Below are 19,619 nucleotides of genomic sequence, written 5' to 3'. Positions count from 1 at the left end.
ATCTCTTCTCTAATGACTGGATATAGCAGAGGTGATGTGTGTGTACTGTAACCTGGGTCTCTGCTACCTTCCAGAAGGCGAGAGCACTGTTGAAACTTTTTGTGTGCAAATCTTGATGTGCCTTTCATCTCTGAATCTCTGAAGTGGTGTTTGCTGCTCTATACTAACTGTACAGGATAAATCAGATTATCCCCTTCAACTGACTTTCCCAGCAGCTCCCGTGGTGTTGAGATGTCAGAGATGGGCCAGGAAAAAGAGGTTCTGGGCAGGGTAGGACCTCTCCCTTGTGGAAGCCCAGGGTTGTATCATCTGAACTTGGCTGTGACAGCACAGAGTGACCATGATACAGAGAAGCCATGCTCCCTTAAGTGCCTGGATGTTCCCTCTGACTTCTCTTTATGGTCTGTAACTAAAGATGACAAGAAAAAGAAATAAATTAGATTTTCATTTGAGATGTGATATACATACAGAATCTCTTGGTGCCCTCTGAAGTATATGTGGACTTCAAGGATCAGCAAGCAACAACCAGTTGTAAAGAAGGAACATTTTAATCAGTGCTAATTTCTTAAGCCATACTACATTTTTTGTAGATATATTTTCAAAAGTACTTTTCATGAGCTGCAGAATGTGCTGCATGCATTTCAAAATTTTAATTTTTTACTTGGGCAAGAAAAAGTGTGAACACTCTAGTTTTGGGGTTGTTGAAGCAATGGGGAAGAATCAATCTCTTACAGGAATGCAAGTGTTTGGTTGTGAGGGGACAAAATACAGTGTTCTTTGAAAGGCCATCCTTTTCTCAGTCTAATCCAGACTAATAAAAGCATTCCGTCTGTCCACCTTCAGAAAAGGTGGTAAAATGGTTATGCTGGCCAGTTTGCTACACTGTGCAGATTTAGGCACTGTTTTCTTTAGTTTTATGCAGTGATGTTTCCTATGAAGTTTGAAGGCTGAGGACCCCATTACTTGATGTTATTGAGCTGCATTTATCTGTACTCTAAATGCTCTTCTGAATATTGGGCTTTGAACCCTGGCAGTTGAATGATCACCTCATCTAAACTACCAGGGACTAATATTTTGCCATAGATTTAAAAAGTGAAATTAATGTCTTATAGAAGAGCAATGATACCTGCAAATAATCATTAACCATGACTGCTATGCCCTGTACACAGTAGAGCAGCTAGTTTTGAAATTTGCACTTTTAACTGAATAGCTATTTTGCTTCCAGGAAATAAGGTTAAATTTTCATTTGAAAATAGAGAAATTAAATATTAGCTATTCTGGGGCTATTCTGTATTCGCCAGGCTTTGTTCTAAGCTATGTGGACTGAAATATTTTTTCCTGATAATAGATATTTAAAAATTGTGTCTAGAAGAAGCCCATCTGTTGTTATTGTCTACTATTATTACTGTATTGTGCTGTCCTATGTAAGCTAGAAAAAACAATATTCTAGAAATGAAGAGAGCATACAAAGACTGCAATATATCTGCAATACGTTTGCTAACTGGAAGTATCTCTTGACCAGGAATTTAGAAGTCTGATACCTTATGGGTCAGTTTTTCCACAAAAAACCCTGTACTAAATTAATTGGAGAGAATGATCTGTAAGCTCAGAAGACACTATCAAGAAAGAAGCAGCTATTAAAAATAATTAGAAATACATGATCAACAGTTCAGCATTGTTTGAGAACATTTAATAGGTGCTCAAAAAATAAATTATCATAGTTTGAAAAATAAGACAGTAGTGAGCAGACTTGTTACTTTGTGGCATAGAAAGGCAGTGTTAGTGAATGGAAAAGGTAATCCCAAGGTTCTGCAAACTTGGATTTTGAACCTATTATTTTAATATTTCTATCAAATATATAGAAAACCTTATAACCGTTACTGGTAAAAAGTTAGAGATAAGAAACAGCTAAGGAACAGATAAAATAGACAGTTACCAATAAAGAGAAGATAAACTCATTAACTGAGCTAAACTCAGACACACAAGGTATTTTTCAGCATATGCAAATATAATTTTATGTCTTGAAATAATAAAGGCACACTGTATTTTCATCTTTATTCCAGGAAGCCATTATCCTTTAACCTCCTTTCCCACAAGCAGGTAGTTGTCGTTTTCAGTAAAAGCTGGACTCATGCTGTTATTCTTTGGCCTCATACATCCAAGAGCTGCAGTACTGCAGCTGCCTTAGAGCTGCATTTGATGGTGTTCTGAAAAAGTCTGGAATGCTGGTTGCAGATGGGTGTGCTTCAAGAAGGACATAGAAAACTGGAGATGATTCAGGATAGGGTTGTAAGAATGATGAAGGAATTGGAAATGTACTGTTTGCTGAAAGATTTAGAGCTCAGTCTGCTTAATTTAGCAAAATTGTGGTTAAGAGACCCTTTGATCACAGTCTTAATATATTCATTTGGGAGCAGAAATGTGATAATAGATAGTGCCTCCTTCTAGCAAACAGAAATAAAACAGCAGCTCTGAAGTTAAATCAGCCAAATTAGTTTGGAAATAAGGTGCAAAATTGTTACCAGGAAGGGCGTTACAAAGTAGAGCAACTTACCAATAGGTATAACACATTTGCAAACACTTGAAATACTTGATTGCATGTGTTCTTGAAAAACACATTGTAGTCTTGGTTGGATACTAAAAGCACCAATCCTCTGCATAATTTTGTACCAGGAGTGATACATACAGTGTGTTATAGTAGGCCTGAGATATTTCTGTCGTGCTTGGTGATCACAGCTGCTTGTTCACTCTTAAAAAGCTCCCACAGACACGCACTTCCTTGAAGCCTGTGTGCCTTGAAGACAAGGATTTCCGTGCCCCCCCGCCCCTTCTTTATTTACATGGACTAAATTTGAGAACAGATGAAATAAAAGTTATTAATTATTTAATACAAAACACCGTATTGGATTCAAGAAACTGGAAATGTGAAAATAATTGGAGACTGAGGCATAATAAAGGAACGCATTAAAGGTCCTTTTCTTATTTTTCCCTAAACATTAAATTCTCTCTTTGGGGAGATAATTTACTGGACTGATGGATTATTGGTCTGACTCTATGTGAATTTTCCTATATGCTAACATTGTTTGGTTATACTCTACTATCTTCTGAGAAACAAAATCTGTAACTTGAATGATAGCTTGCAATGTATCAAAATGTGAACCTCTAAGAACAAGTATATGCAAAAGAATCTTTCTTTAAAGAGGATTAAAAAAACCCATGAACAACCAAACTGAACTTTAACATTGTATAGTTGTATCGGTTTTACTATAGCAACTTGTGCTATGGCAACTGATTGTATCAGTTTTAATCATATCAGCTTTAAACTGAAGTGTACATTTTGTTCATAGAGCTGTTGTTCTGATGTACTGGACAGATTTATAGTGCAGTTAATACCTCTGTTCCTTTAGATATGAGTTTCCAGTGCTGGAAGAATACCCCAGGAAATCAGCCTGTGTAACTGGATTACTTTCCAACTCTTGAAATTACTTTTTCTGCCTTGTTTAGCTCTGAATGTTTTCAAACCACTTCATTGTACAGTATGTGGAACATGTTCGTAGTATGTGAGTTGCCAGTACATCTGTGCATGAGCTGCTTAGAGCCACTGATTGAGTCCTTGCTAGAAAAGCAAAAGAATTAGTAAAATACTTGAATCAGAGAGAAAGCTGCATAATTAGGCATTGCCTTTGTGTATCCTATTATGTAGATAACATGGAGCTGTTCTGACTGGAGTGGACGTTAAATTGAAGATCACAGTATTCGGAAAGTCTGATTTTATAGCAAGCACTGTGTTGGGCTCTTCCACTTGATGAGTAATGTTAGACCAGCAGTACACTATGTGCTTATCTTAAGTGTCAGACTGTAACTGTTCTTAAAAGATTAACATACACAATAATCTGATTTTTATTTTTCTGATCTACATATCTAGAAGTTTATGAAAAATTTTAATGAGGCTTTTTATTATAGTAATTTTAAAATGCATATCATGGAAGCAGAAACTTTGCTGCCTTATTTCTTACTAAAGGTATCTGATACTATTTGATTCAGGCAATTTAGCACTGTTGCAATAAACATCAGTGTATTTGTGTGTGGTGAAGCTTTATATTTCCCATCAGATTAAAAATACTTTGCTTTCCTTGTTATGTTTCGCAGTGAACAGAGTTGGGTTTCTTGATCAAAGATGCTGAGGTCATCTGTATGTATTATGCTATTTATTTACTTACGAAGTAGGTTACATAAAAACTGTACAAACATTGAAATCTACTTCTAATTGCCATGTAAAATTAAAATGCATAGCACTAATCCACACGTTTTCTTGCTAAAATTTTTATTTAGCAATTTTGTTTTCTGAACAGCAATGTTCATGACTTTACATAGGATCTGTTTGTACAGAGATATCAGTGAAGGATTTTTTTGTGTATGTGTATTTTAGTATTTTAAGGACTCATATTTTTACTGGCTACTTGCTGAACTCATTCTATTTCAGAAATGTTACCGTTCGCATTGATAGGGTAAATTCATATGAAACAAGTTCAAATTTATTCTTGAGACTTGCTTAAAATTGAGTGGAAAATGTGAATACTTTTATGGTAGGTATAAAACCATCCTATTAATCACTCGATTTAGTATTTTGGGATAATTTATCTTTCACTGGAAATGCAAGAGGGGAAAGTAGCTGTGTTCTAAAACTGCTAACAAGGTCACATATTTCATATGTTCCACAAGTAATGCAAGTAAGAAATCACAAATGCTGTAATTTGATGACATTTTGGGTGTTTGTTTTTCCTTTTCAGTCAGTGGCAAAGACTGGGCGATTGCTGATTAGCCATGAGGCTCCCTTGACAGGAGGATTTGCATCTGAAATCAGTTCCACAGTTCAGGTACATAGTTTATTTGTTTTCAAATGTTCTGCATGGATGAATATGTTTCCCTGTATAAGAAATACTTAATGCTACATTAAAAGTTGAGGTTTTATTTTAAGTTACTCTCTTTTGCAATTTTGTGAATGCTTGCTATACTTTTTCTGAACAGCTGAGAAATAATGTATCTACTAGGCACTGTGCATAGTGTCTGCTAAACTGGAAATTTAACTTCCACTGCAAAGCAGGGAGAATGTCCACTGTGAGATGCAGGGGAAAAATCTTCATGTATAGTCTGGTTTTAATGTTCCTTTTTATTTTTCTCATATGTTTACCCTCGAGCTTCTTAAAAATACATTCTAGAAATGTTGAAATCAGACACAGAAAAAGCATTCAGTACAACATAACATAGTGTGACACACAGTGTTCAGAAACTTCATTAGAAAAGTCTGCACAAGTTGTTCATGTGTGCTTGTGGTGATGCTCATGCACGTGTTGAGCTCGTAGGCACAGAACAGCTTGGAAAGGCTGAGATGTGCATCAGTATCAGTTACCTCTGGAGCATTAGGTTTTGGAAGTCCTTTTGAGCTTTCTGATGTGTTTTATACCTGTACCTCCTTGAAAATTTTCCCCTTGATTTCTTTTCTGTGCACATCAGTGGTACTTGTTTGTAGAAACATCGAAATTAAGTGTGTGCATCACTATCTGATGACTCTTTTGATTATTCTAGGATAGTTAAAATTATAGGAGTGAAATGGGATTGTAAAATTCACAAAATATAAACAACATAGGCAGTAATTTAAACTTTTTAATTAGCCTTTTTATGGGAAGGAATAGAATTACTAGTTCTAGGAGTGTAATTCTAATTAAATATGCAGAAGGAATCAGAATACAATGTTTCTTTATCTTTGTGATACAGTTTTTTTTAAAGAGTAGTTGTACTAATTTTAATGTAATAATTATATTAAAGTAAATTCATTTTTTCTAACAAAATGTTTTCTCCATTGACCAAATATTTGGCTTCATGGAGACCTCATAGCAGCCTTCCAGTAGTTGAAGGGAGCTTACAAGGAAGCAGAAGAAGGGCTTTTTATCAGGAACTGTAGTCATAAGAAACAGTCATGGATTCGAACTGAACGAAGGGAAATTAATGTTAAATATATGGAAGAAATTCTTTCTGTGAAGGTGGTGAGGCACTGGAACAGGTTTCCCAGAGAAGCTGTGGATGCCCCATCCCTGGAGGTGTTCAAGGCCAGGTGGAATGGAGGAGCTCTGAGCAACCTGATGTAGTTGAAGATGTCCCTGCCCATGGCAGAGAGTTGGAACTAGATAAAGGTCCCTTCCAACCCAGACCATTCTACGATTCCATGATTTTTCATCCTTCTAAATAATCAGCATTTGACCTCCTTTCTTTAGTAGATAGTCTCTGATTTAAACTAGGACTAATAAAGTCATAAGGTACTGCCAGCTGTGAGTGTAGGAAATTAATTTTTTTTATAAATTCTTATAAATATGAAATGGGCTCAACCAAAAGAGCCTGTCTTCTGGTAGCTTGTATTATTATCAACACTTGAGGAGAAAACTATTCTAAGATGAGCAGCAAAATCAAAATCTACCGTATAACAAAGGAAAGCATATGTGTTGGATAAAAAAATGAGCTGGAAAAAGAATCTTACCAGTAAATATCATTGGAAATACATGGAATGCTCAGTATATTGCTAAAATTACAGCATGAGTTTTTTGTCCTCAGATCTCCACTGAGAAAAAGCTACTTACCTGATTGAGCCTTCTTGAGATGTTGTTTTTCATATCAGAGATATATGTGACAAATATCACTTGTTTAAAAAACAAAGTTGAAAATGCTTTAGTAAAGGGCTATTTATCTCTCTCAACATTGGAAGAAAATACTTGTTTTATTACAGTTGCTCATAATTTTATATTCATCTTTCTTAGGAAACTAGGCTTTGTATCTTAAGAAATATTGGTCTATTACATATGCTCACTCAGAATAAATTCAAATATAACTCTTCAGCATTGCATGTATCCATGACAAGTTTCATTCATATATATTGCCTGACTTGACTCTGTGTCACAACTATATTGTCATTATTCTGTATATCCATTCTTGAAGATTATATTATCCATACTAAAATTTGAATATGAGTACTTGAAAGATTATATAGCAAAAAAGATTAAAATAAAAAGTTAAAACTTTTTAAAGATCACTATTGCTTTAGGCATAATAAAGACCTTGCTGTTCTTATTCAGTTAAAAATCTTGATCTCTTAAAGATCAAGTCTGTATGTCTAATATCACTGTGCTGTAAAAATGAGAACAAAAAGTGAAATTCTCTTTTGCTGGATACAGTGTATACTGAGAATGCCAAAAATTGGGGATTGCAGTTGGCTTTAGTTTCTTCTTACACATGGAAGTAATAAGATTTCAATAAAATATGTCCAGTTGGATTAGATGCTTAGTTTCCATACTGTTATTCCATCCTTGCTGTGAGGTCTCATCATAGAAATAAGGTGAATAGAAGTATATAGGCTATTTTAGAAGTTAGTGGTCACATACACTTCATGTGATATACAATTAAAGGGAAAGAGTACATATAGAAATGATGGCTTTCACTCACGAACTCTAGGAAAAAATGCATTGAATACTTTCCTTTTTGCATATGAGAGATTAAAAGCAGCATTTGGAGAGCATGTTAAATCAGATCTGTTGTGTGTTGAGTGCAGAATATTTTAAAGGGACGCATTATTGAACTACGTGGTCATTTACTCTGCTCAGACATAAAACTAAAAACAAGAAAAGCTGCTGTACTTAAAACTCTACATAATATGACTTTGCCCTTTGCTCCAATGTTTCATATGTGCTCTCAATGGGTATTATGAAGTGAGCAACAGATACCAGGGCAAATTCAATTCAGATACAGTTAAAAGTCCAAATAGTTTACATTCTATATAAAAGCTTGCGAAACGGTAATGTTCAGCAGAGAAAGCGTTAAACTTGCATAAAGCACAGTTTGAGAAGCCTTGGGAGGGAAGCCCACTGAGATGTTGCTTCCAAACTAATGAAGAATTGTGTGTGGAAATCATCAGTACATTAATCATTTGTAATACACAGAAACAAATCCAACTGTATCCTGTTTAAAAACAAAAGTTAAAAAAAAAAAAAAGAAAAAAAAGTAAAACAGAGAACCAGGCAGGATGGAGAGGGCTAGCACAAAGAGTAAGGAATTCTTTGGATTACTTCAAAGTTGCTGCCTGCCAGCACTGGGGACTTGTTATGGGATGCAGGAGGAAGCATTTCAGAATCATACAAGTCTTGTGAGATGTTTAGAGGAGGAACCGAAACTGGAGAGATGAGGGGCCAAGGTGGTTTGGAGAGATGCAGATACGGGAAAACAGAGAGAGAAAGGTATAAAAAGGAAGCTTGTATTATGGCTTCAGTAATACAGTGGTTGCTATTTTCTGGTTGAGCTGAAATAAATGTAGGGAAGTAGCATATACCCTCTGGCATTGATCCTGCAAATACAGGAAATGTACATCTCAGGAAGATCTTGGTGGTTTTCTACCCATTCTCTACAAGTAATGTCTAAAACTTTTAAAAATAGAAAATTACTCTAATGATTTTTAATATTTTCATTTAAGGAATTTAAATTTTCATTTAAGAATTTTGATTTTTGTGTACATTGATGCTATTATAGCAGGATACACCATGAAAATATATGCTGTTATTAAAATAAAAGAAATGTGTATGAGTAAAGAAATTTGTTAGCTGACCTGGTAAAAGTCATTGTTGTCTATAAAATAATAAGTCAGCACATTGTTTTTTGTAGACAGTTGCACGGATGCATCATTCTTGCAGGAACAGAGCAATTCTGATTTAATTATGGTTCCTGTCTTTGTAACACAGTTTCTTTTCTTACTGTGTGGTAAGTACATTGTCCTTGGGCATCTGTCTGCACAGGGGATGTTGGGTCAGTACCAAAGAAATGTACAGGTGAACACAGCTCAGTCCTCAAGATCCCTTCCAGAGGACTCAGCATGTTTCTCAGAATTACACAGAAGTATCAGTCTTCCAGAAGACTGATATCAATCAGAGGATAGGACTCAGAAAACTCAGTGAAATAGCCTGTTTCTGAGAGTTGAGTTACATGATCTTATTTTTTCGAATCTTGCATTCTGTATCTACAAATCGGATATAACAGTATTTGACTGTTTGATCAGTGGTGCTTTTGATTTCTTCCTCCTGCAGCAAAATAAGGCCTAATCTTCAGTAAGTGCCTGTAATTTCCTGCTAGAGTGTGGCATTAGGGGAAACTATTAGATGAGCTGGTTTTGTGAGAAGTATTTCAGGAAAAGGAAAAGTGGGTATATAGTGAAATACCTTTCAAAGACATAGGAATTCCAGAGCAGTTTTATCCTAAAGCAGGTTACCATGGGAAAAAATGTGCCCAAAAAAGTTAAACAACAAGAAAAAGAAATGTAATTATTTCAGCAATATTAACATTTTAAATAAAATGACCTGGTATTGAACAGGAACTGTGTTGAGTAACTATTATTTTACAGAGTCCTAATGAAAAAATCTCACCTTTCCAAGAAAATGCTTTCAGAATGTTTGTCCCAAATACTTCTTCATACCGTTGCATTATCTGTCTTTGGAATTTGGGATGTTGAGATATTCCAAACAGTTCCATTATTTCAGTTTTCCCATGAGTAGAAGTTAAGGCAGGAATTCCCAAGGAAGCTGTAGCAGTCCTCTGTGGCTCTCTGTGGTGCTTTGAGGAAGTGAATGCAGTGCAGTACTTAAAAGTATCCATGGGACCAGGTTTGAGTTTCAAATTATGCACCTGTGTTTGTATTAGTGCAGAAGGAACTAATGAATAACTTTGTCTGTGGGATTGATTTTGAAGTTATGGTGAATAGCATCAGATTTTGTGCTGGTGTCACTTAAAATCTTATTTTAATGAACAGACTGTAAACTGGTATTAAATTCTGATTTTATTGAAAGCAATGATACTGGTGTAATTGTTACTCATTTATAGGTAAATATTTTCCTTCTCACAAGGTGTGTTGAAGCAAATTGCCTTTTGAACTGACCTTTGAGACATAATGGAATGTGTATGTATTAAGAGAAACTTGAGATACAAATTGTTAGAACTAGATAATCATGGAAATGAAGGAAATTTTAGTTGTCCTCTATTCAACAGGAGAAATAATAAAAATACTCAAATATCTTTCCCCCGGTTGATTAGAAAAATAATTGAGGCCAGCCTGGACAGCTTTTTGTAGGACCTAGACTTTTTTCACTGAGTACCATTTCATGGAATGCCTAAAGAAAGAGGCTCTGGACTAAATGTAACATAGATATCCAAGGAAAAGGCTCACTAAAACACGTAGTTACAGTAGTATGGTTGTTCAGCAGATGTAAGAACATTATTACATCTGAATTGATGTTTTTTAACTTTCTTTGATACAATTACAGTAGGCAGTAAAATTGGAAGAGATGAAATATTGACTTAATGTGGTCCTTCATTTGTTATCCTGTTTGACTTTCACTATCGCTCTTTTGGCACATCTAGCAGCAATCACAAACTACAATATAAAAGTCTGGGTTTATAGATCACACCATCAGTTTCTGTCAGTAGGAATGTGATCTAGAAAATACTGGTATAGAATATAAAGAAAAGCCAGAATAAATACTGGAAAGTAAATTCAAGGTGGTCATAAATTGTTTAGCAGTACAAAAAAGAACATAAATTTAAGGAAAAGAAAATCGAAGTATACAGAAATAAACCATAATGGTGAGAATCAATAAGATTATTTCTTAAATGAGGGATTGGGACCAATAAGGGAAATGTCAGCATAAAGTTGCCATTCATTTGACTGGGGACAAAGGTACATGAAAACATTGCCTGTGTTTATTAAATGTGACTAAATAGTTCAGCAAACTCCCAATTTATGATGCAGAATGAACTAGAAGCAATTTTTACTCTGCAAATCGGAAGTCTTGCATAGCATTGAATGTCAGCATGATTTGTTACACAGTGTAGAAAATAAAGGTGAATAGACAAAATGTTACAAACCAGGGTTTCTCAAAGGAAGTGAAACTTTGTTATTCACCTATAAATAAATAAGTTTTATACACTGCAAAAAACATTTAAAAAGTAAGATTCAACAGTGATTCTGAAAAGTTTAGTAAAATTGATATTAAAAAAAACCCTCTTTCTGATTAGGAATTTGATGTATGAATTTAATGTGAATAATTTCTATTAATTAACAAGCTAAGAGTTATTCATTATCTTAAAAGACCTTGAATATAGCAGTAAACGTTCAGGATTTTTTTTTTGTATTCTTTTGTAAATATGAAAGAACAAATTCTGTGCCTTGTACTCCACTGTGTGCCCTGTCCTAGAGCATTGCCCCTCTCTGCTGTAGTGCCTGTACAGTCCTGGGCTTGTGAGCCCAACTGTTGGGATTTGGTGGTTGTGTTTGTCTGGCAGAGATGGCATTTTTCTGAACCTGTATCACGTTTAAAAGAGAACCAAAATCTAACAAGCAATGCCTGTTCACAGGGTGGTGCCTGGGACTTTCTTCACACTAAATCTTTGAGGCCAAAATTGTTTTGGATGTTACACAAAAGTCTTCTTATTATAGCTTGGCTCACTGCATGGAAGTATCTTAATTTTCATTTGTCTCATGTTCTGCTACCTATACCCATACAGATGTCTTGGTTAATAGCTAAGAAATGTAGTACAGGATGTGAGAAATGCAGCACAGGATGAAATTGACTTCTAAGATGTTTTGTTTGATGTTATCATGTCATAAAGTCCAATTTACCCATGAGACTTTATGCATACTTATTTAATTTTAGTGAACATAAGGAAGAACAAATTCTTCTACGATGAAAACAGAAAATGATTGAAATAGTGGCGTATGTTATCAGTTCAGCTACAAGGGAGTGTTGTGTTCTCTCTAGGCTGGAATAAATTCAATACTGAGCAGAGAAAAGTGATTTAATGAATTCATTATAGCCAAATATTGAACAGGACACAGTATTCTGTACTGTGCAAACCTCCCAAATATGTTTCTTAAAAAAAGCAAACAACCCCCAAATCCTAAAACAACATTCAGCATTGGAAAATGAAGTACTCAGAAATGTTGGTGTATTTTCATAAAATTGGCTCCAGAATGCACTCTCTAAAGGTGTAAACACTCAGTGTTTACATGTCCAGTTAGTCCAGTCTCTAGACATAACAAATATCAAAATGTCTTATTCATCCGCAGCTCAGCTTGAAGTCTCTTCAGCGTCTGTGAAGCACTTCATGAAGAGACCCACACAAGAGTGGGCACCTGGGCTAAGAGCAGTCCCATCCATGAAGTTGCTCATGCACACTTGCTCCTCTTGGCTTTGAACACTGTGTCATTCTGTGTGAGAGAGGACATGAACCAAAGCCTTGCCTTCAGGTGGTGTTTCAGTCAGCCACTTGTGGCACATCCTTCTGATAGCAAATGATTAAACCACGTTTGAATCCCACTGGCACTGATTTGAACATGGTTGTCTTCATTATGTGAGTGTGCCCTGTCTACTTGGCTTTGGGTCTGTTCTGTCTAAAAAATATGGGTTGGAGTAAGCTTTTCCCATGTGCTATGGGGCTAAAACGATTTCTTGGGTTTTTTTTCTTCAAGAGACGGAGCCAAAAATGAGACAGGAGCTTGGCAGCTTCCATAGACAGTGAAAGGAGAGGAGAGCAGTAAGCCCTGCCTCACTAAAAGTCTTCTATAAGTGAGAGAACAAGTCCAGCAGTGAGGTTTTGAGGGACTATTCCCAGTGTATGTGGATAAAGGCCTGCTCTTTTGGAGTGTGCTGCACATGCCAGCTTTGCTGCTGCAGGGTCAGAGTTCACAGATGAAAAGGATGGATTGGGGGAGAGGTGTGTGTGCCCATGAGCACTTCACCATGGATGGAACAGGGAAAGCTCAAGCCAGTGATCAGCTTGTGACTGCCTGCCTCTCCGGGCTGACATTTATGGTAGGCAAAGCCTTGCAAGATAGGCACTTCTAACAGAAGCATTCAACTGAGAAGAAAACATTTTTAAAATTTAGGGTTAATTTGAGTGCTTTCTATGGAATTACTTATTTTCAAGTAATGTATTGAGCAAAGGCTTTTGACACTGAAACAAAATAACCCTTTCCTGTCCCACTTTCAGCTGCACTGTGTTCCAGCTACCTCAAAACCTGTTTGTCTTCTCCTGTCAGAACTGGTTTTCCTCGTATTGGTGGGGTACAGACGTGTGCAGCCAACTCAAGTACTTTTTTTTAAAATGCAAATTCCGGAAGAGGCACAAGCTTATCCCTGTGCAATACAAAGTGGTAAAGTGGCAGAATATACTGAAAGTCATTGTGTTTCAGTGAAATCAAAAGTTTTAGCTACTGAAGAAGTTCAGTGTTTGATGCACCTTAATCACTCAAGTGTAGAGTAGAAAGTGTGCTCTTAGAGTATCCAATGAGGGCATTTTTTCCATGTTCTGATATTTAATTTGACATGCAAATGTTCATATGCCTGAGGCTGAGCTCCAGCATCATTGACCTGCTGATACACCCGTGTTCATTCATTATGATTTATAACTTTGAACATGTTTAGTCTTTGAATATGTTAGTCTTCCATATGCTAATTCTAAAAAAGACCAAAAACATGGGCGCTGAGGCTGAATTAAAATTTTCTCTTTGCTGTGCACTTCCCCCCATTTGCATTTTCATCTTTCTAGCTATCAGGAATTCTACTAATGGAGGGAATTTTTTTTGTGTTTTTACTTACTCTAAGGTAGAGTTTACATTTACAGTTTTAATGCAAATTGTTTTGATTAGAATCATGTTGTGATTCTAACATTTACATTTCTGGTCGCTCATGGAGCTGTGATAGAAATGATATGGTTTTAATCCACATTGTGAGGAGGGCAAAAAAACCTTCTCTGAACTGCACATCCTATGTCTTCTGCTCTGTGATCCAGTGATATTTTTCCATATTTTTTTTCCTCTCTAATACCATATTGTAATTCAGTAGTGTTAGAATTTCTTACTGACTGATAGGTAAATATAGTTAATGACGATTTAGGAGAACATCAAGTCTATGAACTTCCCTCTAGCAGTTTGGGGTCCCTGTTAAGCCTATTACTCAGCAGGCCTTTATATTACAGCCCATCAAATCACCTACTTATTGCTTAATGAAAATTAATATAAATAACGTTTTTTGAAATTCTGACTGTGGTCTGGTAACAGACAATCTATGACAGGTCTCTAGAATAAGGCAACTCTGCGAAGCAACTACTAATTCAAGGATACTCGACTTCTTGTCTGCCTGAAAACTCAACAATACCATGTGTAACTTGGTTTATTTTGTTTGGCATTATGTTTAATAATTTCCAGTAAATTATGAGTTGCTTTAGAACTACAAGTAAGTGCTTTGAACAGCAGTTTATGATAGGGAGCCCAGGAGTCGTCTATAAAAGTGTAATAATTTCCAGTGCTTTGGAGCTGTAAAAAACTTCTTGGGTGGTTAAAGTCACTCAACCTTTGGCATCATTTCTCCAAATGCCTCGGTGGGATGTTAGAATCCTTTACTAGCCACAGGTACAGCAATTTAAAATGTACTAAGGCACCCTGGCAAGCTGGGGTATAGAAAAATGGGGAGTTTTTAAATTGCACTGTATGTCAGGTTTACTTCTTTGGACCATACAATCAGAACCTTGTCTTATGTACTGAAAAAAATTATTTTAGTGGGTTGGTTTGGGGTTGTAAAGTGCTGATTCATGCAAGTATATTCTATTTTTTCCCTGGCCTTTTGTATTTTGATATGGCTTTTAGAAATGGTCTAAGACTAGACTATTAGTTTAGAGCAACAGACATAGTTTAGAGTAGCATGATTAGAGAAGAGTGGCCTGTGGCATATAAAAATCTATGCAGAATAGGAGAAAAATATAAAGCAAAACAGAAAAATCTATCTTTCTGTGTTAATGGCAGAGTGAAGTTTTAAAAATAAAAATAAATATGTAAGGAACTTTGCCTTTTAAATTTTCTTGGAGGTTTAATTTAATAAATACATAAGAGGCCTGTAAAACAGTGTGTAGTTATTGATGTTTTATGTACGCTCACAAGATCAAATTATTTCAGTTCTGTGGTGAATGTATTTGTAGGAGGGGATGTAAAAAGAGCCTCTTGAGCTCTTCTGAGCTTCTGTGCTCTTCCTGAGTACCGTGAATTTTATACTGTTGCTGCTGGCAAATTAAGATTTGTAATATAGAAGAGAAAATGGAGGGTGGAGTTTTACTACCTCAAAAAACTAGTTTAGGAGCTTCTGCTGCTTCCTTCAGAAGGGAAGATTTCCCTGGGGCAGACACAGCTTCTCAGTGCCCAGATGTTAAACCTGGCTTAAAGCCTCAAAACTGGATCTACAACAGTAAGATAGGTTAGGACAGTGCCGAATTTCCATGTTACAGGCGGGCACAGGGGAAGAAATTTTCAAATAGTCTTATTTGTCCAATAGTCCTTTTGAATGCAAATGGACACATGTTCCTTGCAATTGTGTAGGGATCTAGCATTTACAGTGATGCAATTTAAAAGCTACAAAAGTCATTAAAGACAGTTAAAAATACCTGAATAGCAGATGTAAATCTGCAAATCCATCTTTTATTAATTTACATACAGAAGTTTCTGAAGTTTCTGGGGAAACTGATCTGTTTAGCTGTAGCTGGAATTGTTCCTCAGATATATTTGCTTGGAAATATTTTGTTCCCTGTAATCACTGAAGAAGTTCCTTTTGTCCATCTTCCAGCAAGTGGCATGCTCATCACCCAGCTGTGTTTTGCTGAAGCACTAAGCATGCACAAGTGACAACAGTAACTTAGATAGTACCAATGTCTTCGTGAATAGCTGTTTGAGGTGGGCACAGAAGTGTTTCACTTTTTCACTGTATCTAGTGAAAACGTGCCATTTCTCTTGTACATTTTAAAGAAACTGCTGTCCTACAGTTGGAGTAATGCAGATTAGGAAGGAATATAGACAAAATGTGACTTTCTACTCAAAGCAACATTGGAAAAATACCTAACTCTTTAACAGGAGGTGGTAGTCAACACAAGCTGCACAGATTTCGGTAATTATCTGGATAACATATCCCCTCAATCCCCATGTGTCTCTGGTATTATCAGTTTGGCTCTGAGGTAAATGTAGACCCTGGTGATGAAATCTATGGAATTAAGATTTCATTCTGAATACCTTTTTTTAGTATTCCACTTCTTTTGCATGTCAGTGCATGGAGGGGATAGTTTGCCCCAAGAGCCACCTGTTTTTTCTTTAACTGATTACACATGTGTACAGTTGGAAAGCTCTAGTTCTTTAAAGCAAAGACTGTGGTGCTTTGCTTGTTTGTACCTTCTTTTGTTCAGCCAACAAGGTTAATTCTGCTGAAAAGTGCCAAGAAAGAATATGCCAAGACTGTATTCTAATATTACAATATTAGGAATAATGTTGATAGATGTATAAAAAAAAGTATGTCACTGTGTCTTCTAGAAAGGAAAAGTTTCATGGTTTTGCTCTAATTTTGTTGATATCATTAATGTTATGTCAGAGTCCTATATGGCTTTCTACTTGCATGGGTATCCAGTGCTTATTGTATATTGGGAGACCTAAATGAAGCTGTATAGCAGCCAACTGTAGGAGCAAACTTGTGACTTGGTCACACTTATTTTAAACTCTATTAGTCAAAATGAAGTGTATTTTTTGAGAGAACTCAATGTTCCTCAACACAATGATTCTGTTCAAAATGGCACCCATGCCACATGAAATGGTAAAAGCAGCAGTAAAGAAGGAATCTTCGTTATCCAGTGTGTCTTGCCTTGCTGGAAGTTTTAAAAGGCAATGCAATACATTTACGGGCATCACACAACAATCTGAAAAATATGCCACAATTATAGTGGGTGTGTCATGGAGAATCAGAAAAGGAAATTCTATTATTTTAGCCTTTGTTTTTAAAAGCCATTTGTGAGACTCTGCAGTCTTGTTTTTCAGTCCTTCTCATGTAAGTTTTCTTTTTAAAGGTGTCTCGTCTTTTCCTTTATAGGATGCCTGTATTTAGACTAAGAAGTCTGTATTTGGTTACCTAAATATATGGCTTGACCTAAAAAAACCTTGAATCCACATCTGTCTTGAAGTTTACTGAAACATTACTGCTTGCTTCTTTTTCTTAGAACTTCTCATTCAAGAAAAAAATTTTGAAAAAAGGTTAATCTAATCTACTCTAAAGTAATCTAATCTCTTACTTCTTCCTTTTAAATTTGATAGTCCATAGATTATCTGCGGAAGAAATGAGAGAAAAATGTCATAATCATAGTGATATTTTTCAAAAGAAAGTACTGAAAGAAAAAAGGAAAGACCTGTATCTAAGTTTTCTGTTCAAAGGTAATTGAACAACTGAGATCAACAAGTTATTAGTTAACTTTGGCATAGCTAGCATTTCAAAACTTCTTTATAAAGAAACTTTTCTACCTTTTGAGAGAGATCTGATTTTTACATAGCAGTTTTGCACTCATAATTGTGTGACTGAAGAGTTTTTCTGTCCATATCTGCCCATTTATTTACTGGTTTCAGAACTTCTTTAAGTTTAGAGTGCTTTAGAAATAAGAAAATATAAAATTGTGTGGTTTAAAATGTTCTCTTAAAATGGACTGTAAATTTGGGAGTATTTTATTTCCTGAGACAGCATCACTTTCGTGTTTAACAGTGATGTGTTTCAGGGTTTGCAAATTTAAATGATGAAATTTCTCTCCCCATGGACAGAGATTGACACTTGGCTTGCACACGTATTATTCCAGTAGATACAGAAATCTGTTATGGTAATATAATGGCAATTTATTTTGGAATAAGGATAAAATTAGTATTTGGAATAAAAATTATTTTTTCTATCTTTTCCTCTGATTTATTTCCTTACCTGCGGGCTGAATTTGCCCTGAGCAAGCATTATTTGTAGGTGGGATGGCTCGCAAAAAAAGATGGCTGAGAATTATTGCAAACTATATTTCAGAAATTTTTCCATACCGAATTCAAAGTTTTCACGTCAGAGATGTCAACCTTTTAATCAGTTAACTTTTAGAAAGTTATGTGACTTCTGTGATGATTTGAGTATGTAATTTGAGCCTCCTGTGGTTAAAAAACATGGCTTTCCCAGAAATTGGTTCAGTTAAAAGATGCATATATAATAATCTCTACCATGCATATAACATTTGTTGGACAGAGGAATATCCACTGTGGTAAAATAATTGGGTTATTTTCTGTTACACTGATCATATATTTTGTATTTAATGTGTGCAAACAGTCTAATAGAAAGTAAGCAGAAATAATTGAATAATAATTTATGGCATGGTGAGGCTATTACTCATTATTGCTTGTCGTGAACATGACAGCTAAATACACTCTAGATGACATATTAGAATTAGCTGCTATGAATTTCAAAGAAAATCCCACTTACCAGTTTTAAATACAGAATTATTGTGATACATACTAGAGTTGTACTATGAGAACTGTTTAAACTCTTGCAGCCAAGTGGCTTCATGTTGCAGAAGTGAATTTCAGGTCTGAGTTGTGGTAGTACACAATGCTACTCGAATTAAAGATGAAAGAAAAATCTACTACTGAAACTTACATTCCAGTGTTAGTAACTTAAACTATGACCAGAATAAAATGTATTTCTAAGCATACAAATGTGCATAGCCAAATAAAATATCTTCCCTAATCTGACTGCAGGCAGTAGTTCGATAAAATTGCTGAATATCTGAAATAAAACAGTTTTACAGTGTTAAATATAATAGAATTTTGGTTTGTTATTGAAGATCTATAGGCTACACATTTTTATAATTATGTGGGCAGTTTTTCTTTAATCAGCCCTTAAAATATTTATTACAGTAAGTATATTTTACATAATTAAAACCAGGTCCTCCTCAATGACATTTTAAAATATTTTCTGGGTAAAAAAAAAAATCTGGTTGTTTGCATATGTTCCAGTGCTTTAGTGCTTTACTGTGGGATGTAGTTCTGCATAAGTTAGTCCTGCTCTGAGTCATGAGCTGGGAGTGCTGCTAAAAATATGGTGAAGATCACTTACACCTCTGGAAGTAAATTATACTAACTTGACTTGAAAAGCTCTATGCAGTATTTTAAATTCCTTGCACGTGTGAGATCTTGGTCCTGTATTTGTGTGCTAACAGGTATCATAGCAGCTGCAGTCAGCAGCCCAGTGCTCCTTGCCTCGTGAGTTACCTGGTGAGTATGAGAGGTATGAGGGCCAATTACCAACCCTTGTATAACATATATCTTAATACAGTCCTGCTTTGCAATAGTTCATGTTAGTAGCACTGAGAGGCATAAAAATAGAGCCAGTGATTGCAGTGTTTCAAAACAAGGCTGAAATAAATAATGAGGTGTATGTAAGGGCCAATATATAGGTTACTTCTATTCTAGACTGACTGTGACAACATTAATATCACAGCCAGGATTGCAGTGAAAGTAACACTTAAAATGTTGATTGAAACCATCAGGAAGAAAGAGCTGTAAAAGTGTGGGATAACATTAGGAAAGGTTGTGTGCTTCATGATTTACTGGATATACAGATCTGACAAGCCATTCAGTTGTGACTGAGTTAAATGTGTACATTTCCTTTGCTTTCCACTTTGTCATAAGCAGAGGGAGTAAAGTCTCTTTAATTCAG

The 19,619-nt window shown here is 35.6% G+C and overlaps 1 protein-coding gene across 1 annotated transcript in view; it reads left to right on the top strand.

Moving 5' to 3' along the window:
* Nucleotides 1-19,619, top strand: part of BCKDHB (branched chain keto acid dehydrogenase E1 subunit beta) — a 110,137-nt gene that overhangs the window by 61,055 nt on the left and 29,463 nt on the right. The window contains exon 9 of the mRNA XM_014870178.2: nucleotides 4,791-4,877. Coding sequence (XP_014725664.1) covers nucleotides 4,791-4,877 — 87 coding nt within the window. The remainder of the gene's footprint in view (nucleotides 1-4,790; nucleotides 4,878-19,619) is intronic.

The sequence above is a fragment of the Sturnus vulgaris genome, chromosome 3 (genome assembly GCF_052056855.1).
Source record: "Sturnus vulgaris isolate bStuVul1 chromosome 3, bStuVul1.hap1, whole genome shotgun sequence".
NCBI classification, from domain to species: Eukaryota; Metazoa; Chordata; class Aves; order Passeriformes; family Sturnidae; genus Sturnus; species Sturnus vulgaris.
This window is presented reverse-complemented; position numbering and strand designations above follow the sequence as displayed.